Source organism: Sarcophilus harrisii, chromosome 4 (assembly GCF_902635505.1).
Source record: "Sarcophilus harrisii chromosome 4, mSarHar1.11, whole genome shotgun sequence".
Lineage (NCBI taxonomy): Eukaryota > Metazoa > Chordata > Mammalia > Dasyuromorphia > Dasyuridae > Sarcophilus > Sarcophilus harrisii.
The window spans coordinates 69,298,679-69,317,833 of record NC_045429.1 but is presented as its reverse complement, the minus strand read 5'-3'; the positions used below and the strand labels follow the sequence as shown (position 1 = coordinate 69,317,833).

The 19,155-nt window shown below is 33.0% G+C and overlaps 1 protein-coding gene across 2 annotated transcripts in view; it reads right to left on the bottom strand.

The window, feature by feature from the left end:
- The window catches only part of XPR1 (xenotropic and polytropic retrovirus receptor 1), a 198,181-nt gene that overhangs the window by 90,074 nt on the left and 88,952 nt on the right, over positions 1 to 19,155 (bottom strand). For both annotated transcript variants that reach the window (XM_031936982.1, XM_031936983.1), the window contains exons 4-6: positions 15,933 to 16,156; positions 1,414 to 1,563; positions 991 to 1,074 (exon numbers count right to left, since the gene is read on the bottom strand). In XM_031936982.1, the coding sequence (XP_031792842.1) occupies positions 991 to 1,074; positions 1,414 to 1,563; positions 15,933 to 16,156 (458 nt within the window). The remainder of the gene's footprint in view (positions 1 to 990; positions 1,075 to 1,413; positions 1,564 to 15,932; positions 16,157 to 19,155) is intronic.

Sequence of the window (19,155 nt, the reverse complement as noted above, 5' to 3'; positions counted from 1 at the left end):
CTAAAAGCAATTGGGAACAATTAAAAATTGTTTAGTAGGGAAACAATGTGATCAGACTTATATTTTAGGATTATCAATTTGGCAACTATTTGGAGAATGAACTGGACAAAATAAAGGCTAGAAGAAATAACAATTAAACAATTACAATAGTTAAGGTGAAAGGTGATGAGGTCTTGAACTAGGGGAAAGGCTATGAGAGTGTAATATGACTCTCTATATAATTCACATTAAAGTATTTGTTATGAACTGAAACTAGGGAAATTCACATAACAGGTTCTGCAAGAAAATCTTAAGAGGGAAGGAGAAAGGAAAGGGAAGGAAAAAAATTATTAAGTCTAATATGCGACAGGCACTGGACTACTAGCTTTGCAAATAACTCAACAACCCCAGAAAGTAAATATAATTATCCTCACTTTACAGATGAGAAAACTTAGGCAAAGAGATTTTTTTTTTTTTAAACAGTGACTTACCCAAGATTACATAGCTAAGTGTCTAAAGCCATATATGAATTCAGGTTTTCCTGATTCCAGGCTGGACACTCTATTACACCACCAAACTTCCTAAAAAACACGATAATTTATAGTGGTTGCATACCCAATTTTTTTCTTGGATTCTTAAATCTTTTTTTCCCTTTCCCAGTTGGAGGCATTATTATCAAAATTTCTTAAAAACCTAGCCATGAAAAGAATTCTTATTTATTGTTATAAGTCCCACCATCACTATGCTTCCATGTTGAAATTTTTAAACTAAAAACTCCCCAAAGGAAGGGACTGTTAGCAGTTTGGTTAATTTTTTATAACCACTCATAGATGTTCCTTAATAAATGTCTTTTCAATTATGATTAACTTCTTTTAATCCTAAGCCTTTGAAATCCCGACCCAAAAGAAAACACAAAAATATTATGTAGTAAATATGTTTCACAACTAAACAGCCTGGTTTAGAAATTAAGTACATCAGCTAAGAGACAAAGTGTTGGTAATAAAGCCTAACCTGAGCTGCTCCCAAAGGAGGAACTCGCAAACGCTTCATGGCCTTCTGTCTATCTCCATCTTCAAGTTCATTGGTCACTACAGCCTAGGGAAAAAAGCAGAAGTTTAACATAAAATTCAGCATACGTGAAAAATGTCTAAAGTAAAAAACAAGACTTAAAATATCTGTAAAATCTCTTCCGTTAATTTGTGACGATTTCTGAGTAGATGTTAACTGGTGAAATCATCAAATTTCTAATTCCAAAAGGCAAAAATACTCACAGCATGCCTGACTTGGATGGAACCTTAGAAGTTATGCAGTTTCAACTCCCTCATTTTATAGGAAAGAAAACTGAGACCCAAAGAGTTGGGGAACATGGCCCAAGGTCAGACAGAAGCCAGACAGGATTGAGAATGTCTGGTGCAGAAGGGAAAATTATTCTACCTCTGTCTCAGAGATAAGCTGGTTGATTTTCTTGCATGTGTAAAATGGTGCCACTTCGACATGGGCCACTCGCCAATCTGCTCCACGAGATGTGTCCAGGATCTTGTCATGCTTTTTAAGGATTTTACGAAACCCTGTAAAGTTCAGATTCTAAACGAGAAAATAAGAAACAACATTCTAAATTCTACCCAGTCTAAAAGCACATGAAATACAATTTTCACATTACGCCAAAGAAATTTGATAGAGTTAATTCCTAACTCACATGGAAATAATAATGTTTGATTAATTCCAATACTTACATTATTTAGGCTATTCTTTCTTGTAAGTAATTCATTTTATATAAGATCATGGGGAATGGGGAAAAGTGGAGGAAAGAGGAATAAAACAATTTTCAACATAGAGAAACATGACAGAACAAAGGAATAGGACAAAAAAATGAGTGATGAACAATACAGAGAGAAAGGGAATTTCAGAGCAATGAGAAAATTTTTTTCAACTTAAAAAAAGTAAGAATATAAAATACGAGAATTGTGTTTTAGTGTTGTTAGGGGTGGGATATGACTTTTACTGCTAAACCATACTCCCTTATGACAAAACAAATAACTTAACAAGGCATGGTATAAGATAAATCAAATAGAACAATTATAATTCTTAAATGAAGGTTATAATTCAGTTGCTCTTAAAAGAGCATATTCATTCATAAGAATGAAGAGAAAATTTCTGTTTTACCTATTTTTTTAAATTGAGGAAATTGTGGGAGACAAGATAAATGGATTTGAATTTTTTTAAATATTTGAATATTTTTACACAACAAAAAGTAATAAACTTAGAATACAAGGGGAAAAAAAGACAGAATGGGAAAAAAATAGATTTTTGTTGCAAACTTCTCTGACAAAAGTGTGTTGTAACATAAAAAAATGTGACAGAAAGATGCAAGAAAATCCATTCTTGGACATTTTTAAAAATAGCTTTTTATTGACAAAACATGTGCATGGGTAATTTTTCAACATAGACCCTTGCAAAAACTTCTGTTCCAACTTTTTCCCTCCTTCCCTCCATCCCCTCCCCTAGATGGCAGGTAGTCCCATATATGTTAAATATGTTAAAGTTTATGTTAAATACAATATATGTATACATATTTATACAGTTGTCTTGCTATACAAGAAAAATCAGATTTACAAAGAAGGTAAAAATAACTTGGGAAGAAAAATAAAAATTCAAGCAAACAATAACAGAAAGAGTGTAAATGCTATGTTGTGGTCCACATTCATTTCCCAGTGTTCTTTCACTGGGTGTAGTTGGTTCTGTTCATTACTTATCAACTAGAATTGATTTGAGATCCATTCTTTGTATAAGTACAACAGATAGTTGGTCGAAGAGATACAAATAGGCAACTCTTAAAAAAAACACAAACTATAAAAAACAAATTGAAAAAGTGTTCAAATTCTCAAATAACCTGAGAAATCCAAATTAAAACATCTATGATATCACTTCAAGTTCATTAATTTGGCAGTTGTTTAAAATATATAATTCAATGCTGATGCTCTTATGACATTGCTGGTTGAGCTATAAACTGGTATAATCTTACTGAAATCAACACGGTACTAAGAAGAGCTCCCAAACTGTCCACACCCTTTGATCCTGTAATCATACTACAGTAAGTATGTGATTAACCCCTCCCCCCCAGAAAGATCTAAGTATACAAAAATATTAAAATTTTTATTTGCTTATGCTTACCATGACTATTGGAAGATAACGTGGAAAAATGTCCCCTAAAAAGATATTTCTTTTTACCTTTATCATGAAACTATCCACTTTTTTACTCTCTGAGAGTCAATTTTAAGTGGTCTTTCCATATAGTTGCAATATTTTTAGATCTCCTAGTTGACCTCTATTACGAACATCATCCTTGGTTATGGTTAGTTTCTCCCAAATATGTCAGTCAGTTTGGCATTAGATAAAGATCAACAATAAATATTTATAGAAGAGCCTTAATGCCATCTATTCTTTTTTTTTATTTAATCAATTACAGTCATTGTCATAATTAAAATAGAGAAGGGCTGCCCTAGACATAAGATCATAGTTTTTTTGACTGTTTTACAGGTCACCATGGCCAAAAGAAAATACATTAATTGGTGTTTGACCATCTTGTATTGAATCTCTCTGTATTATGCTTTTAATAGCAGGCTTAATTTATCATTTATCCTTTTTTTAAAAAATTTATTTCTCCACCATTACATATTAAAACAAATTTTAAAACTGAGCTCCAAATTCTATTCTTCCATTCTTTCCCTTACTCTTTTTGGAAATGGTAAACAATCCAATATAAGTTATATATGTGCAATCATCTAAAACATTTCCACATTAGTCATTTTGTATAAGAAAATCCTAATAAAAGAAAAATAATGAAAGAAAAGTGAATATAGCATGTTTCAGTCTGTTTTCAAACAGTTATTAGTTCTTTCTCTGAAGGTGGCAGTCTTCAAGAATTCTGGGTCATCTCCCTGACACCATGAGAATAAGAAATAGGACATTTGTTGATAAAGGATATCTTTAGAAAATATTTTGGAGCTAAAACTGTGACACATTTATCAGGCCCTTTGCCTTTCAAATACATATGATTTTTTAAAAGCTTCCCCCCCAAACAGCATATTATTATGCCATCCTATCAAAGAAGACAGAAGAATTGTTTTAGCTCACCCATTTTGCCACTGTTATTTCCAACTAATTACTATTCAATTTCCATTAAAGGAAAGGAAACTAAAGGAGAGAATTTATTTAGGCGAATGATGAAAAGAAATTATAATGCTAGCCAGTTCTGAGAAGGGTAACCATAATGGCAAAAGGGCTTCAAATTCATACTATATGAGGATCACTTGAAGAAGCTTAGAGATTTAAGCCTAAAGAATATTAAACTTGGTAAGGAAGAGTCTGTCTTTAAATATCTGAAGGATTGTCATAGAGAAGGATAAGATTTGCTCCACTTGGCACCTAAAAACATAACTTAGAACAATGGAAGAAGATTGCAAAAAGGCAAATTTATGTTTATTGTCAGCATAATAGAGCTTTCCATCCAAAAGTGGAGTTACCTCACCAGTTATTTATGCTAATAGCAAAGATTAATTTTGGAATTATAAATTGGATTATATGGCTGCTTCCAACTTAGAAATTCTGAGATTGGATAACACTAGGAATCACTCACTGGAAGTAGATAAGATGATAATCCTTTCTGCTATTAAGATATTAAAATATACTTGGCTTGCAGACATTCTCTAATTTCCCATTTCTGTCTTAGTTAGTCTGAATAATTAAAATAAAGGAAAAAAGAATGTTAGAAGAGTTTGTGTAAAAAACAAAAATCAATTTTCTCCAGAAAAAACCTCAAAAACAATACATTTTGATGTAAGACGTTCCCATACTGGGGGAAAAAAAAAACATGTTAGAACAAATTTTGTTTATAAATAATGATACATTTTTGTTTAAGAAAGAATACTTCAAAGGGAAAAGCAAAAGGAAAGTCCCTGAAAAAATTATGTAGGATATAAACAATGTAGCATATTACTAACTAAACAAATGAATTATTAGTGGAATATGGAGTGATGACATTTTCTATAATAAAAGCAGGAGGAGATGAATTATTAATGGAATATGGAGTGACAACATTTTCTATAATAAAGCAGGAAGAACAGGAGGAAGTGAGAAAGAAGCTTTTATTTTTCTTACAATAAAATACAGATTTGTATACCTGTTGTTAAAGCAAAAAAAAATTATTAAAGATCAGAAAAAAAAACACACTAAGAGGATTTCTCCCACAATTCTGTTAAAGCTACTTTTTGTTATTATATTTGAATATTAAATATTAAGACACAGAAAGAAATGAAAAGTAATAAGAGAAAAAAAAATGGAAATAAGCCAATGTGATAACAGCCAACATTAATGCAGGCATGAGACTTAATTACCTTCTAGTAGAAAAAAAAATTAGCTCTTGCCCTGGGACAGTTATCTTTTTCATAAAGTCAAAATGAAAAATACATGAAAATGATCATTTTGGACCTAATAATCTTTTGTGGCTCTAGCAAAATAATTCTGTTGAAATATATTTAATTTAACTCTTTACCTCCTTTAAAAAAATAATCTGCTACAATAAAGTTCTGTGTGATATCACTATACATATACATTGGAAATGGTATGGCTGCAAAAGAATATGTAATTATATAGGAGAAGGGAAATGTCTCAAAATGACATAAATAATGATAGTGACATACAATTTAAATAAATGACCTAATTTCAATAAAAATATGAAAAAGTGCAACTGGAAACAATTTAGTTGGCCTATAATTTTCTATGCTTTCTTGATTATCACTAAATATAATTATGTTCAGAAAGGTCTTTCTTTTAGAGGTGGGTCTTTTTCTTTTTCAACTACAAGGAAATCATGCAACTTAGATATAAACATATAGGCATGATAAAAATAAATAGCACATTTAACATTAATATGTTTTTTAAACTTTTTTCAGTGGGGATAACAATGAATAATAAAAACAAATGTAGGAATATTTCTCTAAGTTACAAAATACATAAAAATTACTCCTATTTTTATCAATGCTATACATTAAAAAATTGAGATACTTCCATATTATATTTACTTTTGATAACTATCAAAATTGAGTTTTCCTGTATAAAACTATATTTTATCTAAACATCTTCAGAAGCTTTACATAAGCTGTCTTATTTTTTTCTTCTCAATATTACTTTGAGGAATGAACCAAAATGGTAGTTCTTAAGAAAGGGGAAAGAAACAATCATTAAGTGATTAGCTCAGAGTCACATAAGAAATTTCAGTTCAATATTAGGTTTCAACCAAGTTTCCTTTTTAAAAATGAGTCTTTATTAATGTCTTGTTTCTCACAACATTATAGTTATCACAAGTATCCTACCTGTTGCTGCTCATCCCAGACAACTACCCAATATAACATCCTTTAGAGGGAAAAATAAATTAGCAAAACTGACTGATATACTGAAAAAGTTGGAAAACATGTACTATATGTAGCACCTGTGGACCTTCCTCTATGAAAAGGGATAGATTGAGGGTGTCCTCTCATAACTCTTCATTTGCTTGATCTTTATAATTTTATTATATTCACTTTTGATTTCTCAGTGTCATTCTATCCATTCATATTACTGTAATTGTTATTTATTTTCTTATCTCTACTTACTTGCTTTGCATCAATTCATAGAAATCTTTCCATACTTTATTAATCACATACCTTATTTCTTACAGCACAACAATATTCCATTTTATTTGTATACCACACTTGGTTTAACAATTCTCCAATCCATGGAGGACTGTTTCCAATTTTTGGCTATCGTAAAAAGTGCTGATATACATATTTTGATATAAGGCCTTTTGTGGATATAAGACCAATAATAGAATCCTTTGATGAAAAAGTATGGATATTTTGCATAATTGCAAAGTGTTTTCCAAAATGGTTGCATTATTTCATAGTTCCATTAACAATGCATAAGTGTCTGTCATTCTACAATGTCCTACCACTGACCACTACTAAATTTCTGTCATTTTACTATTTTGCATGGTATGAGATGAAGCTTCAGGATTGTTCTGAGTTGCAATTCTCTTATAATCAGTCATCTGGAGCATCCTTTTATGTGGTTGTAAATACTTTGAGTATTTCTTTGAAAACTGTTTGTTCAGTAAGATGGCAGAATAAAGGCAGGAACTTTCTGAACTCTTCCCTAAACTGCTCTAAAATCATTTAAATAATGACTCTAAACAAATTTTAGAGTATCACAACACACCAAAAACCGGAGTAGAACAATTTCCCAACTAAAGACAAATTAGGTCAGTAGAAAAGGTTTCTGGCACCAGGGTGGAAGTCCACCATGCACTCCTAGTGCAGGACACAGCAGTGCTATCTGGGCCCTGGCCTTAGCCCCTGCCCCAATAAAGCAGTAATGTACTTGGGGGCCTCTGAATCAGCAGCAGTTCTGGCAGTTTCTAGATCTCTCTGCCCAGACATACCTAAGGCCACTTCGAAAGTCAGCAGGAAAGGTTTGCCAGTAAGGTGAGAGGGCCTTGGGAAATCAGCAAACCGGGGAGAACAGAGGTGGAGGTGGCAGTCATAGCTTACAGAGGCCTCAGTTCACAGGGAAACCCCTTTACCAGCACTGAGGAAGGACTCTGCTGCTTTAGCATACTAGAAATTACAGCCACAGTGAAGCAGGGAAGTTTCTGCTCCTAACAGCTCCAGAGCAGAAAAGAGTGCTTGTGGTCAGGTCCCTAGAAGGAGCTCTGAAAACAGGTGCACAGAGCCCCAAAGCTTGGGACAGTGCACCCTCCACCCGAGTAATAGGCTAGGAAAATGGCAGAAAAAAAGAAAAAGATTCTGACCATAGAAAGTTACAGTGGTTACAACAAAGATCAAAACACATACTAAGAAGAAAATAGCAAAATCATAGCTCTTACATCAAAAGCCTCCAAGAAAAATATGAATTGATATCTGGTCATGGAAGAGCTCAAAAAAGATTTTGAAAATTGAGAGAGAGAGAGGAAAAATTGGTAAGAGACTGGAGAGAAGTATAAAAGGAAATACAATAAGCTAATGAGGAGAAGAATTTCTTAAAAAGCAAAACTGGGGGCAGCTAGATGATGCATTGGATAGAGTACCGGCCCTGTAGTCAGGAAGACCTGAATTCAAATCTGGTTTCAGACATTTCACAAATCCTGGCTGTGTGACCTTGGGCAAGTCACTTAACCCCAACTGCTTCGGGGGGAGAAAGGAGGAGCAAAACTGACAAAGTTTTGGAAAGGAGATACAAAAGCTCCCTTAGGAAAATAATTCCTTGAAAATTAGAATTGAGTAAATGGAATCTAATGACTTCTTAAGAAATTAAGACAAAATAAAACAAAACCAAAAGAATGAAAAGGGGCAGGGGGAAAGATTGTGAAATATCCCATTGGAAAAATAACTGATCTAGAAAATAAGATCTAGGAGAGATAATTTTTAAATTATTGGTCTACATGAAAAAACAAAAACAAAAACATCAATAAAAGGGCCTGGACATCATCTTTCAAGAAATTATCAGCAAAAAGTGTCCTGATATTCTAGAAGCAGAGGGTAAAACAGAAATTGAAAGAATAGACCAATCACCTCTTGAAAGTGATTCCTAGATAAAAACTTGGAGGAATATTATAGCCAAACTCTGGAAATTCCAGGTCAAACAGAAAATATTGCAGGCTTCCAGAAAAAAAAATTCAAGTATAGTGAAGCCACAACTCAGGATAATACACAATTTAGCATATATACAGCATAACACAAAATTAACGTTTGATCCCTGTCAGTTTCTTCTTGATAGCATCCTTGGAGCTCATATAGATCATTTTATTCTTGGGGGGGGGAAGACACACTCGGAGGCCCAGAAGATGAACACAAGATCTTCCTTCTTGCTCTCCTTGGTTTTGTAGATGGCATCATAGAGATATTAAGGATTAGAGAGCTTTGAATATGATATTCCAGAGAGCAATGGAGCTAGGATTAAAACTACACAGCAAACGTGAACAGAATCCTTCAGAAGAAAAGGAAAATTTAGTGAAATAGAGAACTTTCAAGCATTCATGATGAAAAGACCAATGTTGAATAGAAAATCTGATTTTCAAATATAGGACTCAGGAGAAGCAGAAGGAGGTAATCAGGAAAGGGAGATCATAAGAGATTTAATAAGGTTTATACGTTTAAATTCCCACATAGGAGGATGATACTTGGAACTCCTAAGAACTTTCTCATCAATATAGTAGCTAGGAGGAGTGTATATATAGATACTTCCAGGTGTGGAATGTGCAGGGATAATATCTAAAAAATTAAATTAAGGGGTGAGAGAGGTATGCACTGGGAGAAAGGGAAAGGGAGAAGTAGAGTGGTGCAAATTATCTTCCATAAAAGAAGAAACAAAAACCTTTTACAAGGGAAGGAAAAAAGGAGGAGGGGAGGGAGAATGTTGTGAACCACAGTCTCATCAGAGTTGGCTCCAAGAGGAAATAACATACACACTAATGGAAGAAAGTAGGAGAGAAAAGGGGATATGGGAAGGCGAGAGGGTGATAGAAGAGAGGACATATTGGGGAAAGGAGTGGTCAGTAGCAAAACATTTTTGAGGAGGATCAGGGTACAGAATAGAATAAATGGAGGAAATAGTTAGCAATAGTAACTGGGAAAAGAATTTTGATGCAAGTTTTTCTAATGAAAGCCTTATTTCTAAAATATACAGGAAACTGAATCATATTTATAAAAAAAAAAAAAAGTCATTCTCCAATTGATAAATGATCAAAAGATATTTGTTATGCCAAAAGGGATAAAATACCATGCGTATCCTTTGATCTAACAATGTCATTGCTAGGCATGAATCCCAAAAGAGATTTTTTAAAAAAGAAAAGGATCTATATATATATAAATATTAAACAAAACCAGAGAATTTCTTTATTCATATCTATTGAGCACATTTTCTGGGAAATGGCTATTGGTCATATACATATACACACATATGTAATTTATTAATTATTTATATATCTTAGATATCAAACCCTTTTAAGAGATATTTTATGGAAAAACATCTTTTTTTCTCAGTTAACTACTATCCCTTTCAATCCTATATGCATTTATTTTGTCTGTCCAGAAGTTTTTCAGGTTCAGGTAAGCAAAGTTACCTAGTTTATCTTTTGTCCTTCCTGGTTAAGAATACATCTTCTAGTACAAAGCTGGGAAAAAATCTTTACAACCAGTATTTCTGATAAATGTCTCATTTCTAAAACTATGTCAAATTTATAAGAATATAAGTTATTCTTAATTGATAAATGGTCAAAGGATAAGAACAGACAATTTTCAGATTACAAAATTAAAGCCATCTATAGTTATATGAAAAAATGCTCTAAATCACTATTGATCAGAGAAATGCAAATTAAAACAACTCTGAGGTACCACTTCACACCTCCCAGTTTGGCTAAGATGACAGGAAAACATAAATGTTGGAGGGGATGAGGAAAAAGCTGGGACACTAATGCATTGTTAGTGGAGTTGTAAAATAATACAACCATTCTGGAGATCAATCTAGAACAATGCTCAAAGGGCTATAAAACTGCATACCATTTGATCTGGCAGTGCCATTATTGGGTCTGTATCCCAAGGAAATCATCAAGGAGGGAAAAGGATCCACATGTTCAAAAATGTTTGTAGCAGTTCTTTTTGTGGTAGCAAAGAATTGGAAAATGATTAAATGCTCATCAATTGGTAAAAGGCTAAAAAAGTTGTGGTATATGAAGGTAATGGAATATTACTGTTCTATAAAAAATGATGAACAAGCTGATTTTATAAAGGTCTGGAAAGATTTACATGAACTGATGCTGAGCAAAAAAAGCAGAACCAGGAATACATTGTACCAATGACAGCAAGAATGTTCGATCAATTATGAAAGACTTGGTTCTTCTCGTTCCATCTTGGTTCCAGTGATTCAGTGGCTCAAAGCAATCACAATAGACTTTGGACAGAAAATGGCATCTGCATCCAGAGTGTGTTAAAAATAAAAAAAGAATACAACTTCTATTCATAACTATTAGGAATATAAGATCTGTTTATCTTTTTTTTAATAGTATAATCTTTAATACTAAGACCACATATCCTTTTAAAATGTATTAAGGAATGTATTATAAGTATTGATCCAAACTTAATTGCTAAAATTCTACTTACCTACCCACTCTTAATAGACAGATTTTGTTACTGTACACAATATCTATAGGTTTATTTAACACAGATTTTATAGGTAATGTTACTGAGAAAGGAATTAGAGTTAACAGCTATTACAAACTATCAAATTGGAAATCAATTCTCATGTTGACTTAACAAGGATACTGTATTTATGTGTGGAAAAGTAATTATTAAGTTTATGATAAATAAGTTAAAATAACAAACTAGAATCATATGAACATGACATTAGAGAATTTTTAAACACATTAAGCAATTTGTTACATAATAATGAAGGGAAAACATGCATTAGATGTTTAGCTCTTCCCTTCAGAAATATGAATTTTCAAATCATGGCCAGCTATAAAATACTGAATACAATTCATGGTTTTTTTTGAGTGCTTATTACCAGTAAGGCACAGTGCTATGCATTTTGGAGACATAAAAATGAATATGTTCAAAAATAAATATGAAATGGATTAAGAACACACAAGAATGTGTTATGAATGTTCCATCCATGGAACCTTCACTTTCATCTTTGTATAGTAATGAATTAAAAATTAAAGCAGTATGAAATGTGAAAGGTAAAATTTGAATAAGATTTCAAAGAATGAGTAGGACTGAGAAAAGAAGTGATTATGGTCACAGAAGGAATTCTGAAGTCTCAAACTTCTGCTGCCACTACAAAAGGCCAAAACCTCCAATGCAAAGTTACTGTTGTCCTGCGGGCCAGCCCATTGGACTCAATGGCTTCAAATAGCTTTCAAGAGTAGAAGATGTGAGACTTATTTGGGAGCAGCACTCTATACTGGATCACGTCAACATGAATGGGAGCTAATAAAAATAATTAAAAGGTATCTACAGCTGAAAGCTAATTAAGCCTTCTTCCTGTTGGCAATCCAGCATAGTGACCTTTTTCAACACCTATTTCCAAACTGAGTGAGAAGGATAAAGGCAGATTCCTATATATAGTATATATTTTTCTGGATACATATAGCTAGAAAATTAATACAAAGATTCTATTTGATTTTTTAAACCAGGTAAGGGGTAATACCCAGCCTATAGACCACATAAGCCCATGAAATCATTTGCTAAGACAACTGCAGGCAATGATGAGCTGAAAGCTAGTACAACAACTTCCCACTGTTTGAGTTCTATAAGTTGTTAATTCTGTATGCCCCGCAAATGATGTTATAAACATCCAAATGGCCCTTGGAAGAAAAAACAGCTTCCCACCTTTGTGTTAAACCCTTACTCAAAAAAAAAGGGGGATGATGCCATCTGAGACTAATCAATTCATCTACAGTTTCACAAAAATAGCAGTGTTACTACTTGGGCTCATTGTTGCCCTTTGTTCTCAAGCCAATAAGCAGAGTTCCAAAAAAGCACGTACATATTGCTGCATTATTAATTTAGTGGTAATCTCAAAGTATTTAGTGGAACAACTAAGTCTTTCCTCTCTGTTTATGTAGACTCAGGAAAAAATTTTCATTGAAATTTTTCTCTTTAATAATGCAAGTACATCTTTAAGGAGAATCTGTCAGATATATGCATTTTAAAATTCAATTTGCCATCTATGTTCCTAGCAAAACAGAGCAAAGGGAGGTGAGGAGTTGTTTTTTTTTTTAAATCTAGCCTATTCTGGAATCTATGATTAAGTTTCAGATTCCTAAGTAACACAGAAGCACACTAAAGATTATTTTTTTTGCTATTTTAGGAGGTTAAATTATATAAATATCAATTGTATAGTTTTTTCCCTCATACTTACAAAAAGAAATACCATGGATTCGTATACACTAAATATAGCTTCAAAAAAGAGACCTGAGAACAGAAGACTGGTAGTATTCATTATATGCTTATTATATTGTGTATTTGCTTTGATTCTGAGACTGTTTTGAAACTAGTGACTGTTTCATTAAACAGTTGTATCAGAATAATCCTCTTCTGATGCAGTGGTAGAAACTACATTCCCTAGGACTTTCAAACTCATTTGCACCTTTAAATCTGTAGTCCGACTTATTATGTTTTAAGTGAAAAGATAACTACACTTCACTAAATTCTTTATTAAAATGTTACTCCAAGTCATATTATAAAACTGCTAATCATACAAATACTTTTCATCAAAACCTACTCCTAATAAGTTTATGTGCATATAATTTTGTAATGTATATCAGATTGCTTGCTATCTTGGGTAGAGGAGAGATAAGGAAGAAAGGGAGAAAAATTAGAAACACAAACTATTTTAAAAATTAAAATTAAAAAGATATAATTTTGTAAAGAGGAATGTATCACAAAAGTAAGGACATTTTTGACAATTACTTATTTCCCAGGAGTTTAATATTAATATCTATTATTTGCACTGGGCTTTACAATTTATCTTGATGGAGTAGCAAAGAAATTTCACTGTCATGTCACTTTAACTGAAGTATGTATGTAATAGATCAGTTAAAATTTAATTTTTTATGTTTAAATGCGTTTGAAAAATCATCAACTGTTAAAGAAAAATATTTTCTATGATGCAGAAAAAAATGATTAGTGCATTTTGGCACTAAAGAGTTAATGTATATAAATTGTAACATCACCCCCCCCCCCAACACACACACACAATGGGTAGGATTTTATGTCACTTCAAACTAAAGCAAATTAATAGAACATTTATTTAGTACTCATTATGTGGCAAAATACTGAGTAAAGTGAAGAATGACATTCCCTGTCTTCAAATCTACTAGGAGGTGATACTGCACAAAAGTAATTATAATACAAATGAAAAAATGATGAAAAGCACAGGAGAGATTAAACTCAAGTCAGTCTGGAAATAGGGAAGGCTCACTTCTAGCTGGTGGTGGTTAAGAAAAGATATCAGAGCACCAGGGAAAATATCAGACAAAAGTGAGAAGGGAAGCATTTCAAGTGGAAGTCAACTCTGATTCAGAAAGAAAGAGGAAAAGATGAGGCTTTAAAGTATAAATGAGGGGAGACAAGAAAGTTCATATTAGGTTGCCTCAAATCCTCAATAAAGTAGGCAACATCATTTGCTAAAAAAAAAAAAAAAAAAAAAAAAAAGGAAGAGCAGGCTTGAAGACTAGGATTTAAGAAGAGGGGGAAAAGTTTATAATAGCTACCATGAAGAAAATGACAAGTCAATATAAGGTTAATAAATGTATTACAGAGAAACTTATTAATCATTAGCTTTCTGTAATATTTATTTCTGCATTTAAAAATTTTTTTATTTTTAAAAACTACTTAATTCATTGGATTTTTACAATTTACTATTACTAACTAAATTTTGGTTCTCTATTTCATCTTAAGAGAATCAGAACTAGTTAAATCTCAACTTCATCTTTGTGGAAGAATGCATTAAGACAGGCAATTCTGAGCATGGCTAATTTTTAAAAATTACATATTTAACAATTATGTTCTAACCTTCCCTATGTTCAAAAATTATTAACTATACTATCTTTTCTTCCTCTCTTTCTTTTCACTGACTAATTTCCAAAACTTTTATTCCAACTATTTCCATTCTTATAATTCATGTCATCTGTTCATCTCTATAATCAGTCTTTTAATCCTTCACTCCTTTGAAATCTTTCCTCCATAATTCAAATTCTCATTCCACTCAAGCTCCATTCTTGATAAAACATGTTGTGTTTGTTTAGTAACTTATATAAATATATATTATTTTAAAATTAAGAAAAATATTAAAAAATGACTTACCTTAAATAAGCTTTTATCTAAGCAAGTGCTGCAAACAGAACTATACTATGTCTATATTCTCTAAATTTGTTAACATAGTACTTTATTCATTATGTTATGCAAACATTTGATAATGAAAAGGATTGCTTTATTATCTCACTTTTCTCTTTGGAAAGTGAAATGTAAATAAATTCTTTTTAATTTAATAAAATTTGTAATAAATAGCTCCATAAAGATCCTCTATATTCATTACATAACCACAATGATAAACTCATACATACATATATACCTTTTAATCCAATTTTGACAACTTATGGAGACTTTTTTTTTAATTTAAAATGTTTCTCACTATAAATGAGAGAAAGGGCAGGCTTTCATTTAAAAAATATTATTTATGTTGCTAATCACTTAATCTATGAATAAATAAAGATGATTAAAAAGTTTCACAATTACGGGATCCGTTGTAATAAAGCTTTTTCTTATCCCCAAATGACAAATAGCAAGGGGTACATTTTAATTGCCAAACGTGACATTTTACTCTTCTCTATCATGACCTATTTTCTTTGCTTTCTTCTCTCTAAAATTTTAGCACGGTTATATTGTAGCCTGAAGAGATAATCATGGATATATTAAGGGATAATGAAATTCAGAGGACAATTCATTTTTAAGGCTGGAAAAAAGAGAATTGAAACTTAGCTTTTGTGTTCCTGGTTTCTTTCAACTGGAACACATAATCACATGCTTTTGTGATGTCCTATTGTTTGTTAAAAGAAAAAATGCAATATAACCATGAAAGACATGATAACTATATATTTATTTATTTGAATCCAAATGATCAATAACATAGCTAGCCTTCAGAATAAAGACCCAAGATGGATTTTAAAGCATTTATGTCACATAACTATAATTTTTTTTTTGGTCCCTTATGAGGATTTAATTGTATTTTAGGGATTTTCTGAGTCTGTTATTTCCCTATTGATATAACATAAATGTGATTTCTGTTCAATTAAGCTTTTCCATTTACTTAGGGGTACCTTATTCCAGAGCTGTCCTTAGATAATTAATAGCTTATTATACCTGATAGTTCTGCAGCAGGATAAGACTGAGGTAGAACTCACTGAAGGCCAGTTTAAGGTCTCTAATATTCCTATGTTGAACACGCTTTTCATGGGACAAGTGGAAAACTGGATTTCTGCGTTTACGAAGTGTAGACACAACACTTGTTTCTTTCTGTACATCCAATGAGGAATGAAGTTCATTTTGAAGGGTAGAAAACCTGCGCTGAGCTTCTGCAAGCTTTTCTATAAAGAAAGAAAGAGAAGTTTTCAAATGGAGAACACTTGAGAAGTAAAAAACTACAGGTGTTTTGCACCTCAGCCAAACACAAATATAGTCATACCCTCTCATCTGTCATCACCCACAAAGGTATCATCTCTACATTCCTTATTCTTTATCTTCCCCTACTAAAATTCTTCTTCATCTACACCATGATCTCCAATTACATCACTCCCCAATTTTCTCTCATACCAGCTTCTCTTTCTACCTGCCCCTCCTCCGCCCTTTCTCCCCTCCCCCAATGTCCCAGGCTTTCTTCTTGTTGTGCCAGTTATATTTTGGCAAGTTTCAAAAACTGCCATTTGATCTTTCTGTTCCCACTATTATTCTACATTTCTTCTGCCCTTTGTGCTAAACTCCTTCAGAAGGCTATCTACAATAGGTCCCTCCATTTTGTCTCCTCATTCGCTTACCGCCTTGTAATTTGGTTTTCAATCTCATTGTTACACTAAAACTGCTCTCTCCAAAATCATTTATGATCTCTTAATTGCCAAATCCAATTGCATTTTCTCAATGCTCATTCTCCTCAATCTTTCTTCAGCCTCTGACATTGTTGATCACTCCCTCCTCTCTGATAATGCTCTTTCCAGATTTTCAGGACAACAGTCTCTCTTGGTTCTTTTCCTGCCCTTTTCTGACAACTCCTTAGTCTCCTTTGCTGTATCCTCTCCCAAATCATAAACTCTTAATTGTAGGTGCCTCTCTAGGCTCTGTTCCAGGTCCTCTTCTCTAATCCACCATACTACTTTACTTGGTAATCTCATCAGCATCCTTGGACTTAATTACCATTTCCATGCTGACAATTCTCAAATCTATCTATTCTGCCCCAATCCCTCTGCTGGCCTCCAATCTCACATCTCCAAATGCTTTTCAGATATCTTGAGCGGAATGCCCAACAGACATCTGAATGCTAATAGACATCTTCACATGTTCAAAACTGAAGTTGTGGGACAGATAGATGGCACAGTAGATACAGCACCAGCCCTGAAGTCAAGAGGACCTGGGTTCAAATCTGGTCTTGGCTGTGTGACACTGGGCACTGAATCCCAGATGCCTGGGCCCAGATGCCCAGGGGAAAAAAAAAAAAACAAAAAGCAAAAAAACCCTCAAGTTGTTGTTTTTCTTCCTAAATCCTCCCCCGTTTACCTCCTCCCCTATTACTCCATCCTTTCAGTTCCTCATATTCACAACCTAAGTAAGGGTCACCCTTCTCTCTTCCCTATCTGTCAGATCTGAATTACTACCAGGGCTCATCATTTCACCTTTGCACCATCTCTCATCATTGCCCTTTCTCTCCTCTGGCAATGCTACCAGCCTGATGAAGGCCCTCTTCCCCATTACTTCAATAAACTACTGGTGTGCCTGTCTTTAGTTTACTCACTCTAATTCATCTGCCAAAGTGATTTTTCCCAAAACAATCATCTGACCATGTCTCTACTTAATAAACTCCAGCAACTCTCTCTTGCATCTAAAATCTCCCATTTGTCATTCAACATAAATTACAAAAACTGTAATCTTTCTAGAGATAGCTTACTTTTTAAAAAAGAGGATGATTGTAACCTAAAATAATCTATGTGACTAACTACACTGAAAATGCAGGTAATAGTTGTGAATTCAAAGGGAAGGGATGATATTGGCAGGTCTCTTTCTCTCTCTGGAAAGTTACTTCATTTGAGTGCCTCCTGTTTTTCACTGATTCTTTTTATCCTATATTTCTGAATCCAAAGACTAAAGGCTCTAAGATTTATTGGTTTATTTGTTTTCACAAAAGCACCTATGATTCAAGGGTTTCAGATAAAAAAGTTTCTTCTTTAACTTTTTTCTTCTTTTTCTTTAACTACTGCATGAGTGGTAGTCATGATAAGGTAAAAGAATGAGGTGGCAAAAAGGCACGAGAAAGGGACAATATCTGTTTGAATATACGATTGCCAGTAAGGCAATATATCATGAAGAATTGTTTTGCTAAAGGTATACATTAAATGGAGAAATAAAAGAAAGGCTATCATTGTTTACATATGTACACCATAAAGGAATGAGCTAAAGATAATGAACCCATGACAATGTCATAAAAAAATAGCTAGTCCTGGATCTTGGAAATAAAGGAAACCTAAAGTTGAATCACATATATACACACATTAAATTTTAAAAATAAAATGCCCTATTTCAAATTATGAGATAGGGAACAAAAATGATATTTCTTTTATGACTTACAAAAAATACCTGTACAGTGTTAGCACTATAACACCAACTTTCTCACTATCCTTCAACCCCTCCAAAAATGCTGGAAATATTTATGGGATTAGATCTGGAAAGGGACTTAGGAGATCATATGTGTTTCTTCTTAGTGTCAATTATAAACACATGATATTATGTGATAGTGCATTGACAATTGGGTGTTAATTGAAATTGATCCTACATCTACTATGTTAAAGGGTTGGACTTTGTGGAGTGCAGATCATTGTTCTGTGCAGATTAGCTTTCATTCGTATTTAGAAGGCCTTTTCTAAATAGGATGGCTGCTCCTGCAATTTGCTTGGTCATGAATTTTGTCACTAGGTTGGTTAGGGTAAGGTTAAGGCTTAGTTAGGACAATATATGTATTTATTTAAAAATTTCTGTCATTCTCATTTTTAACTATAAAACACAAAGGAGACGCTGAAATTAAGCATATGCTCAGAGCTGCTAGGTATCTAATATAACAATGACTTTTGTCACACCCTGGAGTTTTCTTTGAAAAAGAAAAGAAGCAAACCAATTCTCTCTAGTTCTTTAGAACATGGCTATAAACAAACAAAAATGGTTATTTGTTAATATCAAAGAAGAGTTTAATTGACTACCCAAACCAACTGTGGAATGGTATTATAAAATTTCTATTATTCCATCAGAAGAAGACAAGAGAGGGATCTCTGGGTGGGGGGAGATCAAGCAATAGTACGCCAAGTCATAAAGCAGAATTTAATGAAAG